Genomic DNA, 26,211 nt, shown 5'->3' with positions numbered 1-26,211 from the left:
CAAAAATTCCAAAATTCACGAAATTCACGAAATTCCCCAAATTCCCAAACTTCCCAAAATTGCTAAAATTCCCAAAATGTCCAAAAATCCCAAAATTCACAAAATTCCCCAAATTTCCAAAAATCCCCAAATTCCCCAAATTCCCCAAATTTCCAAAAATCCCCAAATTCCCCAAATGCCCTAAATGTCCAAAATTCCCATAATTTCACAGAATTATCGCACCACGTGACCCAAGAATTATTATTATTGATTAATTGCAGATTTCGAGGCTCGGTATCATCATTAACCCGTCGTGTAATTTGAGGAGTTATTAGTATTAAATCCCATAATTGTCAGTAGCATTTGCAACGAGCTATAAACCACTTTCTCCTCTCAGACAATATATAGCTACTATAGAACATTTGATGACATAATCGGCTTCTAGTGTTGAGTCCTTAGGGTCATCATATATCAGGTATCAAGACATACGAGTATCAAGGCTATGAATCATGTTTCATGGTTGTCAATATTGCCTTGATGGAATATTACCTCTTTGACTGTATTGTGTGGTGTATTGATTATTAGATCATCAGAACTGTTATCTATTTTAAGTTAAATCTAGATATGTACTTTTATATATATAAACTTAATGTACTCTAGTATAAATACTTTTGTTATTAGTTTTCATAATAGAAATACATATAAAGAGTTCGTCCGGAGAGTCAGCGACATCTGCATGTTAAAAGAATGATTAACCTCAAAACTTATTATAATAGAATTAAAGGGATGAATAACTTAAAAAATAGCTTAATGTCAAGTATCAATTTTATTAAAAACTTTCGTTGATATAAATAAATGATTAATGACTGAAGTACTCGTAAAACAAGATGGAGTCTCATGTATCATATATGAATCACATATGTTGATTACAAGCATGCTTGTTCAAAAGTTGCAGTTTCTTGACTAATTAAATATTATTCTGTGACTGACAAGATACTGGTGTATGGTTACTGATAATATACTAATATATTATTTTACTTTTTTGTTGCAGGATAAATGAAAATACTACGAGATCACAGTTTCTGGCATACTTCAGTTTCTCCTCCAAAGCAAGCATATCTGTTGGCTGGCCTGTGAAAGGTGGAGACACTGTGAATAATACTGGTGAGTCAGACTCTTCTTATATTGCATTATAATATAATATGGCATATACTAAACGCAATCGTTAAATAAACTGTACAGTTTTTTAATTTGTACCATTTCACTTATGAAATTGATATACTTTAATACAATGTGCTAAGTTTAAAATTATACAATATACAAAAATCTAATAATAGAAATAATACTATATAAATAATAATAAATCTAATAATAGCAATAATAATAAATAATAAATAATAATATAATAAGAATCTAAATACAAAAAATCTAATAATAGAAATAATACTATATAAATAATAATAAATCTAATAATAGCAATAATAATAAATAATAATATAACAATAAAATATAAAATAACTATCCTTCATACCCATAACAATTAAATAAGCAATAAAATAAAAACATCGAAAGAGACCAATCGCAGTATCGATTATGAAAAGCAAAGAAAAACAACCTACTTCGTTAATGAAGTTGCTTTAACGAACATACCCTGTCTTTTTATCAAAATCACACGTCAAAAAGAATATCGCGAAACCATGGAACTAGACGGAATTACACCATTACGTAAACTCACCTTTCCAGTATCGAACAGACACAGAATCGAACGAGTACACGAAATTGTCCCAGCCAGCAGATCAAACATTGATCCAACCAGTCGGTAGCTTCGTTACTGATAACTTTATCTCCCTGCAGGATATTATGCGATCGTATCATTAACGAGTACATTTTCGTTCGTAATAGACCAATACCACGGATCAATGATACGCGATATCTATTCCCTATCTTGTTTCATGATCCATGTACATCGATACGATATTAAAAAAAGTCCTCCGGAAATGATCTATGAAAGCACTCGCTTTGCAATCTCGAAATTCGCGATTTTTATACAAACTTGTAAAGTTTTATATCCATTCGAATTTTAATATTCTTAGGCTTTATATTTATTCTTACATTCTATATATATTTCAATTTTAATATTCTTAAATTTCATGTCTATTTCAATTTTAATATTCTTAAATTTCATGTCTACTTCAATTTTAATATTTTTAAATTTCATGTCTATTTCAATTTTAATATTCACAGATAGATTTGCAATTTCATATTCTCAAATTTTATATCTATTTTAATTTTAATATTTTAATTTCTACGTGCATGTTATTTCTAATATCTCAACTTTTACATTCTAATTCTATATTTTAATACTTTATTTCATATCTGTGAATTCGAACAATTTATCCGTAGAATCGACGGTGCATGCAACATAACCTCAATTCAGGAACCGAACCTTCACAACTTCCATCTTTGAAAAAATAAAATAATACACGAGTATGAATAGTTATTCCCAACCTTCTAAAATCTTAATCTACAAAAATATTTCTATTTATTTTTACTATAAATCATATATACACACATGAAATTTGTCACATATGTGCACATATGCTTCCATACACTTGTACCGACTTCATCAAACTTTAAACAAATTCCCCAATTTTGATGACTCGAGTATCGACATAAACGTATTGCATACAAAATTACGGTAATTGATTTCAAATAGAAACAGGGAATGCAAAATGTATGTTAATGTGTTCAAGTACTGTGTACATGTATACGAAACATTATCTGATTAGAGTCATTTGCACAGGAACTTGTTTTCGAAATGTAGAGGCACTTCTGAATTTGAAACATGCAGCTCCACTTGAAACGTTCCGATACTCATCCGACATTGCGGAGGATTAAATTAATTAAACTTGGGAGGAAGATTATATTGCGATCGTTCTTGAAATTTTTATTAACCTCTCGTATTAAACTTTTCAATTTATCGTTCATGAATTTCATGTTGACGAATTCTTTTGTGCGACGTAATTAACTTGTAATTACATTATCTGATAAATCTTTATTGTACTGTATTGTTAATATGTTACATAAAATACAGTGCACAATATATGTTATATAAATTGTCAAACATAAATGAATTTATATTTTGCTTTCATTGCAATTTAGTGCACATATGTTTTTGTAGTAATAGTCTTCCATGGTATTATTTTAAAACATTAAAAATTTACAATGTTATACAACACTTTTTACTTAACTTTTAAAATAGAGAAGATTTATTATTTTATTATTGTTGTCCGCAAAAATTCAAAAACATATTTTTCTCAAAATTAAGAAAGGCAAAGGGTTGCTCAACGAATCTGTTCTTACTTGAATATTAAATACTTGTTCTTTAATAAAGTATTCGAAACTCGCATTTTAAATGTTAAAACCAAGTATTCAAATTTAATTTAAACAACGTGGTGCAATTAAACGTCGAATAACAAAGTAAAGTTGTTAATCATTCGCCCTCACGAAGTTCCAAAACCACACGCAGTACCAAAACAATAACTAAGGCAATGAAGATAAAACACTCTAATGATACCGAAACTTGCCGAGACATAAATCCGATTTTCCTTATAAGCACCTTCTTGAACACTCAAAAGCAACTATTAATCCAGTAGCTAAATCCAGAACAGTTTCATCGAGCTCACTTTCGCAAGTTCGCCCATTCCATTTGCCATTCCCAGCTCTGCCCACAGTCGTTCCAGCGATCATTACCATCAGATAATTTGCTAGATGGTCCACCATTGCGAACGAAACGTTACAGCCATTTAACCCTCATGCCGATTGTTATACGATTTTAACCGAATTTTCAGGCCGGACACTTTTCGAACTGATTTCACAGGGATCGGCGGTTCTCGTCGTTAACGTTTCCTCCCTTTGACCGCCGAAATTTCCCTTGCACCCTTATTCGGTTAAGCCCGAACTGTCCCGCACTTAAGCTCGCATAATTTTCGTTTTAACTAGGCAGAAATTTCGCCTCTGTTCTGTTTGCGCAAGGAAATTTCTGCGTCCAACGACAACCCCTATCGTCCCACCCTCTTCGAGCAACGTTCTGTTCCTCTTCCGACCGTTCTGGAATTAACGTCGAGTGCAAACGTTCCCTGGGTTAGAGGGTCCTCGAAACCGGAGCCTTTCTCACATTTTCTCACCGGATTTCACTCGGCAAAAGAATGCCCTTATCCCGTGGCCTCTGTTGGGGAAACTCTTCCCTCTTTTCTTCAAGCGTCGCCGGACTTGAATCTTGCGGACGATCAACGAGATGTTCGGATTTAACCGGTGGACCATGTGTGCGGGAAACTTTCGAAATTACTTTTTCCACCATTTTCACGACACTCATATTACTTTGTTAACATTAGTCTTGTAACGATGGAGACTTTAGAAGTTTGCTACTTTCGGATTTTCGAAAGTTTGGACTTTGAAAACTTTACGAGGTAAAAACTTTGAAATCTTCGGATTTTAGTATTGTCGAGGATAGTGGCACTTTAAGATTTGGGAACTTTAAGAGCTTAGGGGTTTTAAGACCTTGGAAATTTGATAATCTGGATTTTGGGAGTTGGGAAGTGGGACCTTGGAAGTTTAGCGTCTTGAAAGTTTGGGGGCTTAGACCTTGTGGTCTTCGAAGTTGCACGGTGACTTTAGAAGTGTGGGAATTTTATTATCTGGGGATTTTGGAATTTTGGATCTTTGGGAATTTTGGTATTTTGGGACTTTGAGAGTTTAGGAATTCAAGGATTTAGGACTTCAAGGGCTTAGGACTTTAAGAGTTGAGGATCTTATGATTTTAGGATCTGAGCCTCTGCTGATTTAGGGACTTTAGGAACTAGAATCTTGGGGACCTTGGAAATTTTACAATCTGGGGATATTAGGACTTTGGATCTCCTGGAACTTGAAATTTTGGGACTTTGAGAGTTTAGGAATTCAAGGGTTTAGGACTTCAAGATTTGGGAATCTTATGATTTTAGGATCTGAGCCTCTGCTGATTTAGGGACTTTAGGAACTAGAATCTTGGGGACCTTGGAAATTTTACAATCTGGGGATATTAGGACTTTGGATCTCCTGGAACTTGAAATTTTGGGACTTTGAGAGTTTAGGAATTCAAGGATTTAGGACCTCAAGGGTTTAGGACTTCAAGAGTTGAGGATCTTATGATTTTAAGATCTGAGCCTCTGCTGATTTAGGGACTTCAGGAACTAGGATCTTAGGGACCTTGGAAATTTTACAATCTGGGGACTTCAGAACTTTGGATCTCCAGGAACTTGGGATTTTGGGGCTTTGAAAGTTTACAACCTTGATATGTTACAATTTGAAAATTTTCCAACTTGATAATTTTAGAAATTTGGAACTTCAGAACCTTGGTACCTAGAATCTCACAATCTTAGTGCCCCAAAAATCTAGGGACTTTGCATCCTTGATATCTCATAACCTTGAAACCTTAAATTAAAGAATTTTTAATCTTGAAAAAACCTTACAATTATCAAATTTCTGAACTTGAGACCTCCATAATTCCCCACATGCTAATACACTCTCAAGCCCATCTCTACACCCACAAAAATATCACCACTCTAAATCTCCCTAATCCAATTCACTTCACAATTAATAATCCTTTAATTCCTCAACAACAACTTGCATAATACATATAATACACTTGCATGATTCATACGCATATCTACGAAATAATTTACTCCCGCGAGGATTTACTGCTGAGCGGAATTGAACACGATTCCGCCACAAAATGGACGCACATTCGTCACGCCGTTTCCAGGAAACGAGTAGTATAAAAAAAATGAACTGAAACATCGTAAAAATGTTGCATCGATGTAACTGGAAGTTGAAATACATGTCGTTTCAATACCAGATCATTTTTCTGTATCCTTTTTCTCTTTTTTTTTTTGGAAAAAACCGAACTGGAGAGCGTTATGCGTGGGGCAATCATTTTTATCTCGAGTACCTTGACGAAGTTCAATTTGAAGCGTTTGTTAATAATCCGACGTATCGATCGAGCGCTGTCGGTGTAAGGCTCAATTTTGGTGTCTATAAATTATTCATTGTTCTCGCAGCGAGGTGCAACGTGCGTGTAAGTAATATGTATGCTGTGCACAATACGGTGAGATAATTGGCACGCTATCGGTTGCGTGATCCTTCGATGCATCGATTAAAAGCGTAAATCAAGCCTTTCGACTTTGCTGGAAATCTGACGCCTCGTCAACCGTGTCGACAATCATAATTAATGGCCGATGTTGCTTGCTGATGTTGCGAGTAGCCGTTTAATTAGGGAAGACGGAATTATTATTGCAGGTATTTTATTTGATGGTGAAGGTCCACTTTTGGGTGGTCAGATTTTAGGAGATGTTTGTGGATTGAAGGTGTGGAATTTTAGGATTTTAGGATTTTAGGATTTTAGGATTTTAGGATTTTAGGATAGGTACCTTGGGAAATTGATACATTTAGTTTTCAACACTTAAAAGTTAAAAATTTCTAGTACTCGGTCTCTGATACATTTTAGAATTTTAGATAATATGATATATGATATATTTCCAACATATTTGATATGTTCTGTTACATTTATTTAGAATTAAAATTTATGAAGTTAGGATGCCGACATTTGGGAATGACAAAACTGTAATTCACAAATGAAATTAAGAAACTTAACAATTCTAAAATTCTTAAACCCCTATACAAACCCTCAAATTCCAAACTCCCCCAAAATTAAAAAATTCCAACACCCCTAAAATCTCACGATCCGTCCCCATCAAAGACAAAAGACCAGTTTGTGAACCCAACCGCCACATTTCCGTTCAGATTCCCCTTCATCCTCGGCGAGAATCTTTTCCCCCAGATCCGTGCTTGAATCTCAATAAAAGGGAACCGGGTGTCGGTTGCCAAAAAATCGAGCTCATCCGATGGTCGGAGTCACGTCGTAGGGAATCGTACGTCCCTCGCATATGGAAGGGTCTAGCTTTTCTCCCAGGGATAATCGAGAATCGTTGTCGTCTCGTTATACATGGACGGCCTGTGTGCATTCAGAAGCTTTCACCACTGCTTTTACTGTGGCCGACTCATCCGCTCTATCTTTCTTATTGCCGCTACACAAACCGCCGGTAAAACGACGAGTGTTCCGTCACTCCATTATCGATGGCAGTTGCTTCTTCGTGGTGAAGGAAACCTTAAATCTTTTCCTGTGTTCATGGTCGGAGAGTGGATGAGCGATGCGACCTGGAATCAGTTTTGGTTCGGTTGCATATTCGATCGAGTTGGTAGTTGGATTTGATGGTTTTTTTGGGATGTGGTGTTATGGGGGTGAAGTGAGATGTTGAAGTGTGAGGGAGGAATTTGGGAAGTGGGGGTGGAGGAGTTAGGAATTGTTCAATTGGGAGTTTCAAGGTTAGGTTTTGGGACTTTGGGGTGGTGGGATTTTGAGGTGGTGGGACTTTGGAATATTGGGACTTTGGGGTGATGGGACTTTGAGGTGATGGGACTTTGGAATATGGGGGATTTGGGATATTGGAACTTTGGAATATTGGAGTTTTGAGGTGTTGGGACTTTGAGATATTGGGACTTTGGGGTAATGGGATTTTGAGGTGGTGAGACTTTGGAATATTGGAACTTTAGGGTAATGGGACTTTGAAGTGATGGGACTTTGAGGTGATGGGACTTTGGAATATGGGGGATTTGGGATATTGGAACTTTGGAATATTGGAGTTTTGAGGTGTTGGGACTTTGAGATATTGGGACTTTGGGGTAATGGGACTTTGAAGTGATGGGACTTTGGAATATTGGGACTTTGGGGTAATGGGACTTTGGAATATTGGGGATTTGGAATATTGGGATTTTGGAATATTGGAGTTTTGAGGTGATGGGACTTTGATGTGATGGAACTTTGGAATATTGGGGATTTGGGATATTGGGACTTTGGAATATTGGAGTTTTGAGGTATTGGGACTTTGGGATATTGGCACTTTGGGAAATTGGAATTTTGAGATATTGGGATTTTAGAATATTGGGGATTTGGGATATTGAGGCTTTGAGATATTGTGACTTTGGGATATTGGAATCTGGGGTTGTGGGACATTTGGAACCTCGAAACCTTGGAATATTGGTACTTTGGGATGTTGTGTCTTTGGAACAATCACACTTTGGGATATTGGGGATATATAATATTGGGACTCTGAGGTTGTAGGACATTTTGAACCTTGAAACCTTGGATTATTGATACTTTAATACAAATATTTATACTTTCCTTGAGATATTGGAATATTGAGACATTGACATTTTGGGACTTCTGATACAGAGATACCAAGACTTTCAAAATATTGTCACATTATAATATTGAAACTTTAGGACATTTAGAATATTGGAACCTTGAGATATTACAATATTGCAAATTTCCCAAATGTAAAATATAAAATCCGCCTCCTCCGCCTTTTCTCTCCCCCAAAAAACTTAAAACTTCCAAACTTTACATATTGAAAGAACCCACAACCCAGCTGCGTTACAACAGTAAAATCAATAGAATGTAATTATTCTGGCACTCGAACAAACGTATGAGTGTCCGTAACATCCTAGTTCTTCTCTGTAAAAAATTCCGTGTACCCTATCTTCAAATTCAAATTTAACCTGGTTGGAACAAATCGCTAGGTAAGAGGATCGCATACATAAAACTGGCGATTGATCTGTTTGTCAATCGGTTGAAGGTTCGTTTTTCTTCCGTTCCGTTTACCCTTATCCACTGTATTCTCCTCGAATATCTCATTCGGATCTTCGAACCATTTCTAACAGACAGACATGATCTGTCAAATGATGCACCGATTGAATCGGTTCGACTGTCTGTGACTTATATCGCCATATTTCGAGTGCACGTGAAAGTCGTTGATATATTGGGGAAGGTAGGTCACTTTCTTGCAAATTTACAAGGTGGTGTTTGCTGTCAGAGTAATATAATATGGTCTTGGAAATGGGACTGCCATACATTTTTAGAATTTTGTGTGTTTTTTATAAAATTGGGAGAACTGTGCAAATTGCAGGGATGTAATTTGTCACATTACAAGATTTCAGTAACGCAAGGTAATTTTTTAGCATTTTTCCCTTAAATTAGAAGCCCTGTTTAAATTGTAATGACGCGATTTGTTCTAACATTACAAGATTCCTGTGGCACAAAGTCCTAACATATAAAAATTTATAGATTGTTTCAAATGTTTCATATTAATCCCTACATAACATTATTTCAAGGATATATCGAATTCACTCCAAAAGCTCTCCCGAAGATATATTCCTCTGGCAACACGCGATTCTTCGACAAGCTGCTGCATAAATGCCTCTTCTTTCATCCCGAAGAGGTTGTCATGTCGCGACATTTGTCAGATTTCATTTCCAGACTCCTCCAACGAGTTCTAGGTCGTAACAGAGAACTCGTACGAAACCGAGAAAAAAGAACTGTACTTTCAGAATAAAGAGATTGAAGAAGGATCTCCCCGAAGACGTGGTCTGAGCATGATATTTTAAATAACAAGGATCATTTCGAAACCAGATTTTAACCCCTTAAACGTTATGGTTCATCGCTGAAAATGCACTTCGTGCAGGAACGAATTATTCATCGTTAGCGTATATGTACGTCATAACCATCGCATGAAAAAAAGTTTGCGCGTTATGAAAAATACCGGGTGAAATGCAGCTCTGGGTAAAGCTGTACTTGAAATAAAAAATAAACATGCTTCTAGAAACTATATTTCTTTGACTGCGGTTTGGTTATTTTCATATGGTGTGTTTTTGTATATTAAATTGAAAATGAAATTTTATTTTGGTTATAATAGATATTATTGTGAACATGTGTATTTTTAATGTTTATTTAGTTTTTTAATAATAGATGCAATTATGAACATGTGTGTTTATAATGTTTATTTATTTTTATAATAATAGATGCAATTGTTAACATGTGTATTTTTAATGTTTATTTATTTTTATAATAATAGATGCAATTGTCAACATGTCTATTTTTAATGTTTATTTATTTTCTTAATAATAGATGCAATTATCAACATGTGTGTTTATAATGTTTATTTATTTTCTTAATAATAGATGCAATTGTTAACATGTGTATTTTTAATGTTTATTTATTTTCTTAATAATAGATGCAATTGTCAACATGTCTATTTTTAATGTTTATTTATTTTCTTAATAATAAATGCAATTGTCAACATGTCTATTTTTAATGTTTATTTATTTTCTTAATAATAAATGCAATTGTCAACATGTCTATTTTTAATGTTTATTTATTTTCTTAATAATAGATGCAATTGTCAACATGTGTATTTATAATGTTTATTTATTTTCTTAATAATAGATGCAATTACAAACATGTGTATTTTTAATGTTTATTTATTTTCTTAATAATAGATGCAATTGTCAACATGTTCATTTAAAATGTTTATTTATTTTGTCAGTAATAAATGCAATTATAAACATGTATATTTACAATGTTTATTTATTTTCTTCATAATAAATACAATTGCTATTACATTTTAAAAACATTTTATATCTTCAATAAGAAAATTTCAGTCAAAATACACAACAGAACCATTCAAAAATAGAACTTTCGAGGACTCTATCCAGCCAGCAATATCTACCAATAAAACCACGCGATGATGTTACGATAAATGCCGTCTATCGTTAAAAAACAAATATTTCCGTACCGAAAACCCGACGAGGGAAAAGCCTTGCCCAGAATACACAGTTTTCGTGCATACACCGTTTACATTGTATCTTCCGGATGACCTGACAAACGTTTGCAAAGTATGCGAAATCAAAAACGTTCCCGTTCTGCAAGCTACGCTGTTGCAACACGGTCAGCATTGGAAAACCGGAAAATGGCTAGATAGAAAATAAAGTGCACAACGAAGGGAGAGTTAACCGATCGCAACAACCGATGAAAATAAAGAAACTTTATTTGATTACTAGAGCTGATTCGCGTCAGTATGTTTCGTATGTACTTATTGCTGAATGTTTGGATACGGAACGTTGAGTTCGTGCATTGAGAACGTAATTGAGCGTTTAACTTTTGCATTTTTTATTGATTATGATGTTATACTTTGTGGGAGGACAGATATCGAACATTCTTTTCGAAAATCATAATTTACTGTAACAAAATTTGTGAATTCTATTATAATAATAAGTGGAGATTTGGTTAAGTTGCTGCGCCATTTTGTTTAAGTGCACACTAGCTATATGTAAGATATACTTAAGATGGCCGCCATACGATGTATTCAAGATGGCCGCCGTAAGATGGCCTCCTCGCTCCACCTCACGATTTATTTATCTTATAACTCACGTATTTCACAATTATTCATAAATCTAACTTTGCAGAACCAAAGAATGACTTTGAAGAATTAAGTAGAACTTGTTAAAAAGATTACAAAGTACTTTATCATTAAATAGTTTAAGTTTACAGAATTTAAGAACTTTACTGTTGTGAATCTTTCTAACAAAAACGTTTCCATCCATTCAGACAAAAGTTAAAACGAGACAGAAACCTAAGTGAATTACGTTTATTCCGGTGAAATATTAAGAATGTTTTATCGACGTTCAACGATTTTCACGACAGCGCGTTACAGCCCGAGAAAGCAAGAACAAACGCAGGAAGCGGCCGTTTAATTACGAGGACATGTTGAACCGCGCCAAAAAGGACAAAAGCGAAGGAAAAGAAAGGAATGGAATTAAGCGGCTTCGGACGCGAACAATTAGATGGAAAATGAAAAAAGAAAGAAAGGGACGAACAGAATACAGCGCAGGGAGCCGAAAAGGTGGGCTCGAGCGTAAAAAAATATGCTAAAGGACGTGGAAAAAAAAGGAGTTCCGAGGGTGGAGAGAAGGCATTATATAAATTCAGAGAGACCCACGGGCTGGACGCGTCCCATCTCTAATGGGTCCACCCATTATGACAATTGCATCCACCGGATATATAAAACTAAGCAAAAAACATGGACAGAGAAAGGGGACAACGAAGCGTAACAACGATATGCCTTCGAGAGAGGAGAGAAACGCGAAGAAAATGAGGCGCTGGAGAAAGATGCTTCAGAATGATATTTCACCTTGTAAATTAGAATAATTTCAGATTCTTTTGTTGCATTTTAGATACCTTCTCTCGTGTTTAATGTTCGAAGATCGTTATAGGATTTTTTGAAGGGTGACTTTTTAAAGTTAGTTTCAATTTTCATATTTTCGGTCTTTTGTAAGTTGTCCATAATTTTGAATATTAAATTTCTGAATTTTTAGACTTGCAAATTTTCCTCTTGGTAACTATTAAATTAAGTACTGAAATAACTATTAAAATTACCCTATTTAATACATTCTACCACAAAGACCCTATATGCAAATTAATAGGCGTCGCACAAAGACTTAGAGACATAACCTAAAAACTTGCAACTCTCTTAACTATATAATTATTTCATACCTTTCTTTTAATTAATTAATTCCTCCTAAAATTCCCCCATAGAATTACACGAAATATCTACAATTACCTCCAAGGTTACCCAGCACAGAGTAAATATTTTTACACAGAATTACACGAAATATCCACTATTTTCTCTCATTGAAGTTGATTAGTACACAAAATTCTGTACACGTACGTGCACTTAATACCGTGCATTCGTATAAAGAGAAAAAATTGTAGCAACCGAGTGGCTGTTCGTAAATATCATACAGCAGCCAGTTATACGGTGTGCTCGTTAAACAATATTTGTTTTAGCGTTTCGACGCTGCTTTTCTCCTCCGACTGTCTGCATTGCCGGCCGTTTCTCGAGAGTCACTCTTAAATTTCCTCACGGTTCGCTGAAATTCCCTCGTCTTTTTCTCTTGCCGTCGTTGTTCATCTTTTTTCCCGCTCCTCTGCACCCGGGATAACAGTGGATCATGGAAAGGCAAATTTTCACACTTTGTGAACAAGATTAATTCGAATTCGCCATCCTTCTGACGTTCTTGCTTTTCACGTTTAACTTTGGTTAAAATTCTGTTTCATTTATTATTTTAATCTTTGCTAATTGTATATTATTCATTCTTAACTGTATGTGTGACACACGTATTACACATGTGTAACATATGCATGATTATTTCATATGAAAAATATTTTTGACTGTAACACACACGTACATATAACACATGTGTAACATATGCATATAACACATGTGTAACATATGCATGATTATTTCATATGAAAAATATTTTTGACTGTAACATACACATATGACACATGTGTAACATATGCATGATTATTTCATATGAAAAATATTTTTGACTGTAACATACACGTACATATAACACATGTGTAACATATGCATATAACACATGTGTAACATATGCATGATTATTTCATATGAAAAATATTTTTGACTGTAACATATACATATAACACATGTGTAACATATGCATGATTATTTCATATGAAAAATACTTTTGACTGTAACATACACATACATATAACACATGTGTAACATATGCATATAACACATGTGTAACATATGCATGATTATTTCATATGAAAAATATTTTTGACTGTAACATACACATACATATAACACATGTGTAACATATGCATATAACACATGTGTAACATATGCATGATTATTTCATATGAAAAATATTTTTGACTGTAACATACACATATGACACATGTGTAACATATGCATGATTATTTCATATGAAAAATATTTTTGACTGTAACACATACGTACATATAGCACATGTGTAACATACACGTATAACACATGTGTAACATATGCATGATTATTTCGTATGAAAAATATTTTTGACTTGAAATTAAAATTGCTTTTATATGATCATATAGTCGCATGATTATTTCGAATGGAAAAATATTTTCCACTAAAATTAAAATTGTTTTCATATGAGTGAAATGTGTAATACATGTAATAAGAACACTATGATAATTTTCTAAAGATTAAAATTGCTTTTATATGGATTAAATGTACAGTACATACAATAAGAACAAAATAATAATTTTCTAAAAATAGATATAAATTAAATATCACAATACAGCAAGAATAAAATATAATTAAATATGTCTTACACGTAAGACAATTTTCTAAAAATGCACATAATTTAAGTAAAACGATTAATATACCAAAAATGAAATAAACTTAAATATCCTTTTATTCTATCAGCATTGAAGTCATATTTCACCCACATGAAAGCTAATAATTATACAATATTCGTTTTAAATAAAATATCAAACGATTTAGAAGATTAAAATGTATCGAACGGTATCGTGTCCGACAGTCCAGTAATTCAGAATGGAGACTCGACCAGTATATTTCACGCGAATACCTCTTTTTTCAATCATCGTAGCGCACTTTAACTATCGATAGGCGTCGAATCGCGCCACCCTCGGCCCATAACTTTCCACTAATGTCCGCGTGCTGCGCGAGTACCGAGGCAGCGCGATTAAATCGCGAACTGATATTGGCACATGGCGAAATTTACAGCGAATACTTCGCGACGTTTCCAGTCCTGTTCCCAGAATTTTAATTGAACGTCTGGCGACGCGTTTCCCTTCGTCGTTTGTATTATATTTGCTTGCGGATTGATTCTGTTTTGATGCAATACGCTAGCAAATGCAGTTGCGTAATTCTGTTTTGTTACTGTGGTACTGTGAATAGTATGTTCAGGAATTAGGGAATTTGAGGGACTCAGTCAATAATTTGTTTTGAACTATGTTTTGTATTATTTTGTGTGATTTGCAACTCTTAAGTTTGACTTTGTATGATTTTGTATTGGTCGCAAAGTTTTGTATAATTTTATGACAGTTGTAAACTTCATTTTGTATAATTTTATATTGGTCTTAAATTTAATTTTGTATAATTTTGCGTTGGTCTTAAATTTAAGTTTGTATGATTTCACATAACCTCTAAATTTAATTTTGTATTACTTCACATAACCTCTAAATTTAATTTTGTATAACTTCACGTAACCTCTAAATTTAATATTGCATAACTTCACATAACCTCTAAACTTAATTTTGCATAATTTCACACAAGCTCCCAAATTTAATTTTGTTCAAAATTAAATTAAATTTCACACAGCCCCTAAATATAATTTTGTATACTTCCTCACAACCCCCAAATTTAATTTCTTATAATTTCACACAACCCCTAAATTTAATTTTATATACTTTCTCACAACCCCCAAATTTAATTTCTTATAATTTCACACAACCCCTAAATTTAATTTTGTTCAAGATTATATTAAATTCCACACAGCCCCTAAATTTAATTTTGTATACTTTCTCACAACCCTCAAATTGAATTTCTTATAATTTCACACAACCCCTAAATTTAATTTAGTAAAATTTCCCACAACCCCAAAATTTAATTCTGTATAATTTCCCCCAACCCTTAAATTTCACCTCGTACAATTTTGCAACAATGTTAAAACAGAATTCTCATTTCACAACAATGTTAAAATAGAATTCTTAACGAAGGAAACTTTATGGAATAACTCGAACGTACGTTGAAAACTGAGAGCAAGGTGTTGAAATTACTACTAGTTAACCACCATAAATTAATGTCATCAAATAGATTAAATATGTGTACACGTTATGCAAGTTTACATATATGTGTACATTTACAGATATGTAAATAATGAACAGATTCACGGACATGCAAATATTTCACCCTTCCACAAATATGCAAATAATTGACATATTTGCAAGCATGTATACAATTTACACATTTACAAATATGCGCATATTTTATAGGTTTGCAAATATCACAGTGATTTATACATTTAAAAATATGTAAATAATTCACGCATTCGGAAGTATGTCAATAATTTACAAGTTTACTAACATGACAATAATTTACTTGTATAAAAATGTGTGAATAAACTATGCGTTTAAACGATATGCAAATAATTCATGTGTTTACGTATACGTAGATACATTGATGCGTTTCATATTTCCTAATACGTAAAGAATTTGGATAAATTCTCAAATGTGCTACAAATGTTCATATTTAAAAATATGTTACTTTTTATGAATTTAAATTTTTTTATCAGTTTATGATTTTAGAGACACGACAATAATTCATGGATTTGGAAATATGTAAATGATTTATAAGTTTAATAAATGTTACTCATTTACAAATTTATAAATACATCATTATTTTATAAATTTACAAATGGGTCATTAATTTATAAATTTACAAGTACATCATTAATTTACAAATTTATAAATAAGTCGCTAATTTACGAATTTACAAATATGTCAACAGTACATCAATATTAAAAAAATGTCTAAATAATTCCCAAATTAACAAACGTGTAAATATTAATAAACCCAAGTACGCAAATCTGTATATGTATAAAAAATAAAACTGTGCCAATAAATTGATCGAAACTAACGCACAAATATTTCCATATGTTTGCAGAGTGTGATTGGGTTTACGAGGATACTGATTGTCACGACGGATGCATACTAGCCAGTCCCGGATATCCTGGCCTATATCCTCCTAACATCCGCTGTCGGTACTTAATTACTTCCGGCACCCGAATGTCTATCGCAATTAACTTCACCGCTGTGCTTCTCCCTTACAAGTAAGTACGCTTTCTAAACATTTTATCTCTTCATTTAATCAATTTTTTCTAATGTCTATCATCTTTCAACATCTCTAGAAAAGTTTTCTTTAAACAAATTTCTCTTATGTTCGCATTAGTACCACTATTCAAAAAGTAAATCCAAAGTATAGTACATACTTAAAATATATTGCAAGCTTGTGACTCAATCTTGTAGCACAAACTAATTGTCCTATCAAATGTTCACCTAATGTGCCTAAATCATGTCACAAACTTGGGACACAGTGTCAGCATGGACTAATGACCCACTGTCATGTCATTGTTCTGATGTCCATACTGAAAACATGTTACGATTTTGACATAATGTTATGACATGAAATAATAATATATCATGTCATTGTTTTAATGTGTTGGCACTGCTTAGTCAAAATTATAGGTTACGATCTTATAAAAATGCAAATCTAAAAAAAATTTGCAAATCTAAAGACATAATTTGCAATCTTTTCCCAAAACAAAAAGCACACATCAAGAGTACCCAAAAGAATTGCAGCCTGCATCCAGCAGAAATCGATGCACCTGAGATGCACTCATCTTCAAAAGTACCGAATACCCTCAGCCTGAAAAGTAAGTGGCTCTAAAGTACACCTTTAAATCGTTCAAAGGGTGGATAAGAAGGATCGCAACACGATACACGGTGTAACAAAACTTCCCTGAATTCGAGGGTTAGAAAAGTCGAAGGCGCGTCGTCGCTGACGACACGGGATGCATTATCAATCCTCATCGTCGCGACGCGGCCTTCCTCGAGCTCGCACAAAGGGCTGCAACCCTCCACGCAAAGCGGAATGGCGTATTGACTCGCGACATTCCCGGTTTTCGCGAAACGCTTTCGGTAAGAGGGGGAACCCCTCGCGAAATTGGTTTTGCCGCGTTCGTCGTCGCGTGACATTAAAACGCGCACGAAGTACGACCCTCCGTGGAAGAAGACGGCACTCCGCGAGGCAGAGGGTGTTATTTAAATATTTGCGGACGTGTCGAACGCCAGAAGTCTCTGACGTCGACTGGAAATGCTATTTGCCGGAATTATAGCGTGTCTGCGACGTTACGAGGCTACGAGCTGTACAGGGGACGTCTGACAACTTTCGTGAATGATGTTTGTAGGGTTAGGTCATTACGTTCGGGAAGTCAGATCATTAATGATTTAATTATTAAGTCAATTGCAATGTTAGGTTATTAATGTTATGATATTGTGTCACTAGTTTGTGAAGTGCTTTAAGTTAGGTCATTAATGTTTTAATTATTAAGTCAATTGCAATGTTAGGTTATTAGTGTTATGGTATTGTGTCACTAGTTTATGAAGTGCTTTAAGTTAGGTCATTAATGTTTTAATTATTAAGTCAATTGCAATGCTAGGTTATTAGTGTCATGGTATTGTGTCACTAGTTTGTGAAGTGCTTTAAGTTAGGTCATTAATGTTTTAATTATTAAGTCAATTGCAATGTTAGGTTATTAGTGTTATGATATTGTGTCACTAGTTTGTGAAGTGCTTTAAGTTAGGTCGTTAATGTTTTAATTATTAAGTCAATTGCAATGCTAGGTTATTAGTGTTATAATATTGTGTCACTAGTTTGTGAAGTGCTTTAAGTTAGGTCATTAATGTTTTAATTATTAAGTCAATTGCAATGTTAGGTTATTAATGTTATGATATTGTGTCACTATTTTGTGAGGTGCTTTAAGCATGCAGTATTAGAACGATCACGTGACATTAAGTTGGTAATGCAAGCTATATTATTTCACAAGTTTGTGACGTGTGTTAAGGGTGCACTAGGACATAGGTTAATATTACGCGACAAGCCATTAGTTCGTTTAGTAACATTGTATCACAAGATTGTAACATGTTTTCGGTATGAATATTAGACATGGCATTACATCAAGAGTTTGTCATAATATTAGTTCACAAGTGTGTGACGTGTGCTAAGGATGTACTAGGACATATTAGGTTAATATTACATGACAGGTCATTAGTTCGTGTCAGAACATTGTTACACTATTGCAACATGTTTTAACTCGCACCTCATTCTGAATAACATCGTTCAAAATGTTCAGCAACAAATTGTTTCAAGCAATATACCAAATGTTTCAGTACAAGTAAATATACATACAATCAATAAAATTGATAAAAAATATATGCAACCTAACCTATAATTTTTAGGTCCCTTCGGATTTCATTATGAATAACAGACTCCATATAAAGATTCATAAAAAAACAAATGACATTGTTTGAAACAGTACAGCAAACACCAGAAGTCGAATTAAAACCCATCCAAAATCCCTGGTCGATGTACAACCGCGTTAGACAAATCTGCGAAAAGTTCGGGAAGCATAAAATCACAGAGTTAATTTCTACGAATATAGTACAAACTACTTCAACAGCTTCTATCTCGTTTTCGACAGGATATACCGTTCCAATACACAACGATTCGTTTCTCGCTTTCTAATTACGAAAACGGGGAAGGAATATGCATACATCCTCAATTCAGCATGCATCTGGTCCCGTCCCTAGCGTTTCTGGCTCGTGTGCCTACTCTTAACTAGTTTCGTATTTCATTAGACGCTGAATATGTATAAAGCATCCTTTCTCGGTTCTCGTTACCGCTTGTTTTCGAACTTCGACAATTTACCGACGAATAACTTCGTTCTATTATACGTGCGGGTGTACGTGTGATCACTGTACTTGTCATGATACGTGGCGGTGTGGTGGATGATTGGCGAAAGTCGAGGTATCGTGTTATGTGTTTGATGGAGTGTGTAATTTCTGGTTTTTACTACATTTCCCATTTTCTATATTTCATAATTTATAGTTTTTGCAATTTTTACATTTCCTAATTTCTACTTTTACTAATTCACAAGTTTCCCAATTTCTAGATTTTCTAATTTCCACATTTGTTAATTTCTAAATTTTCCAGTTTTCATATTTCCCCATTTCCATATTTCCCAGTTTCCACATTTCCCAATTTTCACATTTTCCAATTTCCACGTTTCCCAATTTCCACATTTCCCCATTTTCACATTTCCCCATTTCCACGTTTCCCATTTTCCACATTTCCCAATTTCCACGTTTCCCAATTTCCACGTTTCCCATTTTCCACATTTCCCAATTTCCACGTTTCTCAGTTTCCACATATCCCAATTCCCACATATCCTAATTCTCACATATCTTAATTCTCAGACTTCTCAATTCCCAAGTCCCAATATTCTAATTTTCCCAATTCCCAAGTCCTAATATTCTAATTTTCCCAATTCCCAAGTCCCAATATTCCAATTTTCCCAATTCCCAAGTCCCAATATTTTAATTTTCCCAAGTCTTAAATTTTCCAATCCTTAACTATCCCAATACACAATTTTCCTAATTTCCCAAGGTCCCATTTCCCATTTCCCATTTCCCAAAATTTTCAACCTAAAATTACAATATCTCAAAATCCTATAATTCAGTTGCCCTAACTTCCTATAACATTAATGTCTCTCCACCGCAACCCAAAATTCATCAAACCCCCTTAAATCCCGCCCCACTTCTAAATCACCCTAAAAAACCGTGTTCCACATTTCCAATTGCCGTTTCACATCCGACTTCGACTACCCTCCCGCAATAAATTTCAAGACCGAAACAACAAATTCCCGCGAAAAAATGAAAAGCACCCCTTCAACCGTGTGAAAATATATCCGAGAGCGAAATATCTCGCCGTCGGATTGAAATACGTATGCATCCGGTTTAATGTTCCCGCCAAAAGTCATGGACGTATTAAAGTCCCGCTTTTTTACAGCTTTGTCCACGACAGCGAAGAATAAAGGCAGAGAAAGCGAAAGGGCTCGGAGATAGGAAGATGGAACGTGCATATTCTCGTTTGAAAGAAAGGGGTGGCGCACTTTTGACGTTTGCTCTTCACATGGAAACGTTCTCGAGCACTCGCCTGGTGTAAAATACTAGTCGTAGCATCGAAGAACGCGGAAAAGCAACCACGATGCACGTCCATGATTACTTCGCCCCTTTTCCACCCCTTGGCCCTCTCGTTTTTGGTCTACTGTACGGAAATTACAATCCATCCCTGCGCTTTGTCGACACGCTTGCTTATCCAGCAGCCTCGTTAGCGACGTAAACAAACTACCCCCAAATGAGTCTGTCTTCGTGTCGAGTAAATATTATTCTATCACCTCGGTTTCGAGTTGCTTTCGCCAAGTGTGCTTGCAAAGTATTGCGTCAAAGACATTTTCGGCATTTCATTATTTACGCTGGTAATTATTTTTGGGGTATTTAGGTTGCTTTCTTTTTTATTATTTACTCGTGGGGTGATATTTTGTGATATTGTGAATGTTGTAATATGTAGAATGATACAATTTATTTGTCACAGCCATAGATTTATAGATTTCCACATTCCTCAATTTCCACATTTCCCAATTTCCGTATTCCCTAATTTGCACATTTCCCCAATTCTGCATTTCCCAATTTCAAAATTTTCCAAATTCCACATTTGCCAGTTTCCACATTCCCTAATTTCTACATTTCCCAATTCCCACATTTCCCAATTCCCACATTTTCCAATTCCCACATTTCCCAATTCCCACATTTCCCAATTCCCACATTTCCCAATTCCCACATTTCCCAATTCCCACATTTCCCAATTCCCACATTTCCCAATTCCCACATTTCCCAATTTCCAAATTTTCCAAATTCCATATTTCCCAACTTTCACATTTCTTATTTTCCACATTTCTTATTTTCCACATTTCCCAATTTCCACATTTCCCAATTTCCACATTTACCAATTTCCACATTTCCCAATTTCCATATTTCCCAATTTCCACATTTCCCAATTTTTACATTTCCCACTTTCTAAATTTTTCAAATTCCACATTTCCCAACTTCCACATTTCTTAATTTCCATATTTCCCAATTTCTACATTTTCCATTTTCCACATTTCCCAGTTCCTATATTTCCCAATTTCCACATTTCCCAATTTTTACATTTCTCCAATTCTACATTTCCCAATTTCCACATTTCTCAATTCCCACATTTCCCAATTTCCTAATTCTCAAATTCTCAAAATCGCAAAATCTCAAAGTTCTAAAATCCCAAAAACCCCAAAATCCAAAATCTCCAATTCTTTGAATCTTCCAACCCCCAACCTCCTAAATCTCCACCCTCCTCTTCTCCGAATTCCCAAAATCTAAAACCCCTAATCCCTAAATATTGAAAACTCACCCCAAAACCACAAATCGCACATCAAACAACATACCCCCGAAAAACCGATCGAAAGATAAGATAAAGTAAATGTACGGGACATTCATCAACCCGCTAAATTTCGATAGAAAATTCAGAGCATCTTGATTCGTAACGAAAATAAACACAGGTACTCGACGAGTCTGCAAAATCCCCGAGGATGAAGCTTATTTCCCTTCGTCTACGTGATCGAAATTCTAAACAGCTTCGCACACCCTCGGTGTCCCCGGGCGACACGGAACGCCCAATGTAAGGGGGTTGCAACCACCCCCGGCAGAAAATAATAACAATTTTTCCGGCTCGCCCTCGCGGATGGTAATTGTTCGGTCGTTTACGGACGCGGCAAAAATTGCGCGAAACCACCGAACGAAAGTTTCAATTCGCCGTGGGACCACGATTGTCTTAAACTTTTCCACGATGGCGACGTTGCCTGGCAACTTCCCGTTTTTTCGCCGGATGCTAATTGAAACGGGCGAAACGAACGTGGAACCGGGCGGAAAACCGGGCGGACGCAAACGGCAGTTTTAAACGACAATTAATCGTATTCCAGGACGGAACAACAATGGCCGCGTGTTGCGCTTTCTCTCTGTAGTCCGTGTGGAAATCGCGAACAATTGGAAACTGATCCGCAAGTCTTGCAATATCGCAGTGCCATGGAAATTCCGGGAGAGATTGCTCTCTGCGTTCGCTTTTTTTTTATCGCTGTTCGCGACTGAAACTTGTCGATTACGGAGTCGGCTGTGTCGGATGTTAAAATAGAAATGAAATATTGAAATCGGGATGAACAGCAGGGGATTATAAGAATTTGATGCTGGTCGTATAGGGTGAATGGTGGTCGTTAAGGGAATATGTACTTTATGGGGAAATTGATATTAATTTTCCAGTTTTTCAATTTCTCCATTTCTTAATTTTTCAATTTCTCAATTTCTCAATTTCCCAATTTCCCAATTTCTCAATTTTCCAATTACCTAATTTCTCAATTTTCCAATCTTCCAATTTTCCAATTTCCCAATTTCCCAATTTCCCAATTTCCACATTTCCCAGGTTCTACATTTCCCACTTTCCACCTTTCTCAATTTCCATTTTCCACATTTCCCAAATTCCTAATTTCCACATTTCCCAATTTCCACATGTCCCAATTTCCACGTTTCCCAATTTCCACATATCCCAATTTCCACACATCCCAATTTCCACCTTTCCTAATTTCCACATTTCCCAATTTCTACATTTCCTAATTTCCACATTTCCCAATTTCCACATGTCCCAATTTCCACGTTTCCCAATTTCCACATATCCCAATTTCCACACATCCCAATTTCCACATTTCCCAATTTCTACATTTCCTAATTTCCACATTTCCTAATTTCCACATTTCCCAATTTCCACATGTCCCAATTTCCACGTTTCCCAGTTTCCACATATCCCAATTTCCACACATCCCAATTTCCACCTTTCCTAATTTCCACATTTCCCAATTTCTACATTTCCTAATTTCCACATTTCTCAATTTCCACATTTCCCAATTTCCACATATCCCGATTTTCACACATCCCAATTTATACCTTTCCTAATTTCCACATTTCCCAATTTCTTAATTTCCAATTTGCTAAATTTCCCAGCTCCTAAGTTTTCCATTTCCTAATGTCCCTCATTTTCACAATTTCCCTAATTTTCTAAGTTTCCTAATTTCCTTAACTTCTCCATTTTTCCCAAATTTCTCTAATTTCCCTAATTTCTCTAATTTTTCCCAATTTTCCTAATTTCCCTAAGTTTTCTAATTGTTCTAATTCTCCTCATTTCCTAAACTTCTCTAATTTTCCCAAATTTCCCATTTCCTCATTTCCCATTTTCCCTTTCCCAATTTCCCAATTCCCAAACTCCCGAAATCTCCAAATTCCCAAACCTAATCCACCTTACCCCAAATCCCCAAACCCACCTTCTCCACAAAAAGAATACAGCTACCCAAAAATAACATCAAAACTTCGTATCCTATACTTCATATCCTATACTCCGTATTCCGTATAACCACATAGACTCGTTAATTACAAAAAAAAGTGGTGTTTCATATTTGATACAACAGAAAGTAGTCGATCGATGACAGTCGTTAACCCAGTTTTGCCTTTGAGTATACGCGTCGAGTGCCGCCGTGGCTCAAAGTCACAGCATCCTCTACGCAGAACGTGTCGCTCGGTAATTAACGTTACTCATGTATGCCGTTTCCGACCAGGTTCATGTTAATAGACAACCTGTGCACCATTACAAGTTTCGCAATTAGCCGGCCACGTTTTCTGACACGTTTATCAGGATCGTGTTAACTTTGTAATTATCGTCTCCGCTGCAACCACTCTCAGGTATCCTCCACGTTTTTTTAATTACTACTTTGCGTTCGAATCATTTTCCTTGATGTTGAGCTTTCGTATACGAACGGGCTTCGTGGTTTCTCTACTATTTTATTTAGTTTTAGCTTTCGGTTCGTTTAGTTTCCGTACATTTTTATATGTCGTTTAGTTATAGGTTTGGGGGTGAAAGTCGATGGAGGTGTTTGAACGTGTTGATTGGTTGACGGAGGTTTATTTGTTGGTTCTGGAGATTTGGTCATTTTTATTATATTCTTTGTGAAGTATTTGTAGCGTGTAAAATATCTAATTGATATCAAATTTCTAAATCCTCGAATTCATGAAATTCCCGATTTTCTACATTTTTAAACTTGTGTATTCAAAATCCATTTCTTCAACTAATAATTTATGAACTTCCACTCCCCCAAAATTTAGAGCTTGGTACATTCATACACCCGCGACAAATAATTTCTAAATATCCACCCCTAAAAATCTACAACACAAAAATTCGACTAGCCATATAAATCCCCTCCGCCATTTTGTCCGAGAGTCCACGTAGCTCAGTAGAATAAAGCAAATAAATACTGTCTAGACCGCACGCGCATAAAGTTTCGAATATCATGTATGGACAATAAAACTTTTCGACAATAGACCGTTCGAATAATGGACGTTCCAATAATAGAGTTTCAACTGTACGTCTGGCTTATAAAAGAAGTTTAATCGCCACTTCAGTAGCTACGCTAATTAAACTATCCGAGACTGGTCGAAATTCCCCTTTACCAAGCTCGTTTTATAGCAGACAAGCTAATTCGAGGAAAGCAGATCCTCGGACGAAGAAAGGACAATATGTTCCACGCGTGGTAGCCATTTGCATTCCTCTTTTTCCTCGGTGGAATGTGGACCTGTGTTCGGATAACGAGCGAACATCTTGTAAGGATCAGCCTTAAAGGCGGGGTGACTAAAGGGACAAGAGCAAATCTGCCTTTCTTAGGGAAGACAGGGGAGAGGATTTTAATTCTTTGGATGAATTGTTTTGGGGAGATGGATATTTGGGATTTGGGGATCTGGAGGTTGGAGAATTTGGAGATTTAGGGATGTGAATATGTAGAGATTTGGAGAGGTACTTTGGATATTTGGGATTTGGGGATTTAGGGAGGTGGAAGTGTAGGGATTTGGATATTTGGGATTTAGGGATTTAGGGATTTAGGGATGTGGACGTTTAGGGATTTGGATATTTGGGATTTGGGGATTTAGGGATGTGGAAGTGTAGGGATTTGGATATTTGGGATTTGGGGGTTTAGGGATGTGGACGTTTAGGGATTTGGATATTTTGGATTTGGGGATTTAGGGATGTGGAAGTGTAGGGATTTGGATATTTGGGATTTGGGGATTTAGGGATGTGGAAGTGTAGGGATTTGGATATTTGGGATTTGGGGGTTTAGGGATGTGGACGTTTAGGGATTTGGATATTTTGGATTTGGGGATTTAGGGATGTGGAAGTTCAGGGATTTGGATATTTGGGATTTGGGGATTTAGAGATGTGGAAGTTTGGGGAATCGGATATTTGGGATTTGGGGATTTGGAGATATGGAAGTTTGGGGATTTGGATATTTGGGATTTGGGGATTTAGAGATGTGGAAGTTTGGGGATTTGGATATTTGGGATTTGGGGATTTAGGGATATGAAAATGTAGAGATTTGGAGGTTTGGAGATTTAGGGATGAAATGTGGCATATATGTATTTGGGGACTCGGAGATTTGGAGATGTAGGGATATGGAAGTTTAGAGAATTTGGGGATTTAGAAATATGGACATATAGTGATTTTGAGGTCTGTACCTTTGGGGTTGTAGGAATGTTCGACATAGGTATTTGAGGACTTGGGGATTTGGAGATGTAGACGTTTAGGGATTTAGAAGTTTAGAGAATTTGGAAATTTAGGGATGTGAAGATGTAGAGATTTGAAGGTTTGGAGATTTAGGGATGGAATGTGGCATATATGTATTTGTGGACTT

At 35.4% G+C, this 26,211-nt stretch overlaps 1 protein-coding gene across 4 annotated transcripts in view; it reads left to right on the top strand.

Moving 5' to 3' along the window:
- Positions 1–26,211, top strand: part of LOC100877900 (uncharacterized) — a 487,744-nt gene that overhangs the window by 364,786 nt on the left and 96,747 nt on the right. For all 4 annotated transcript variants that reach the window (XM_076538517.1, XM_076538520.1, XM_076538519.1 and 1 more), the window contains 2 exons: positions 1,031–1,143; positions 16,446–16,611. In XM_076538517.1, the coding sequence (XP_076394632.1) occupies positions 1,031–1,143; positions 16,446–16,611 (279 nt within the window). The remainder of the gene's footprint in view (positions 1–1,030; positions 1,144–16,445; positions 16,612–26,211) is intronic.

This window comes from Megachile rotundata, chromosome 12 (genome assembly GCF_050947335.1).
Source record: "Megachile rotundata isolate GNS110a chromosome 12, iyMegRotu1, whole genome shotgun sequence".
Classification (NCBI taxonomy): Eukaryota; Metazoa; Arthropoda; class Insecta; order Hymenoptera; family Megachilidae; genus Megachile; species Megachile rotundata.
Note: the sequence above shows the minus strand (reverse complement) of the source record. Positions and strands in the feature narration are given on the sequence as shown.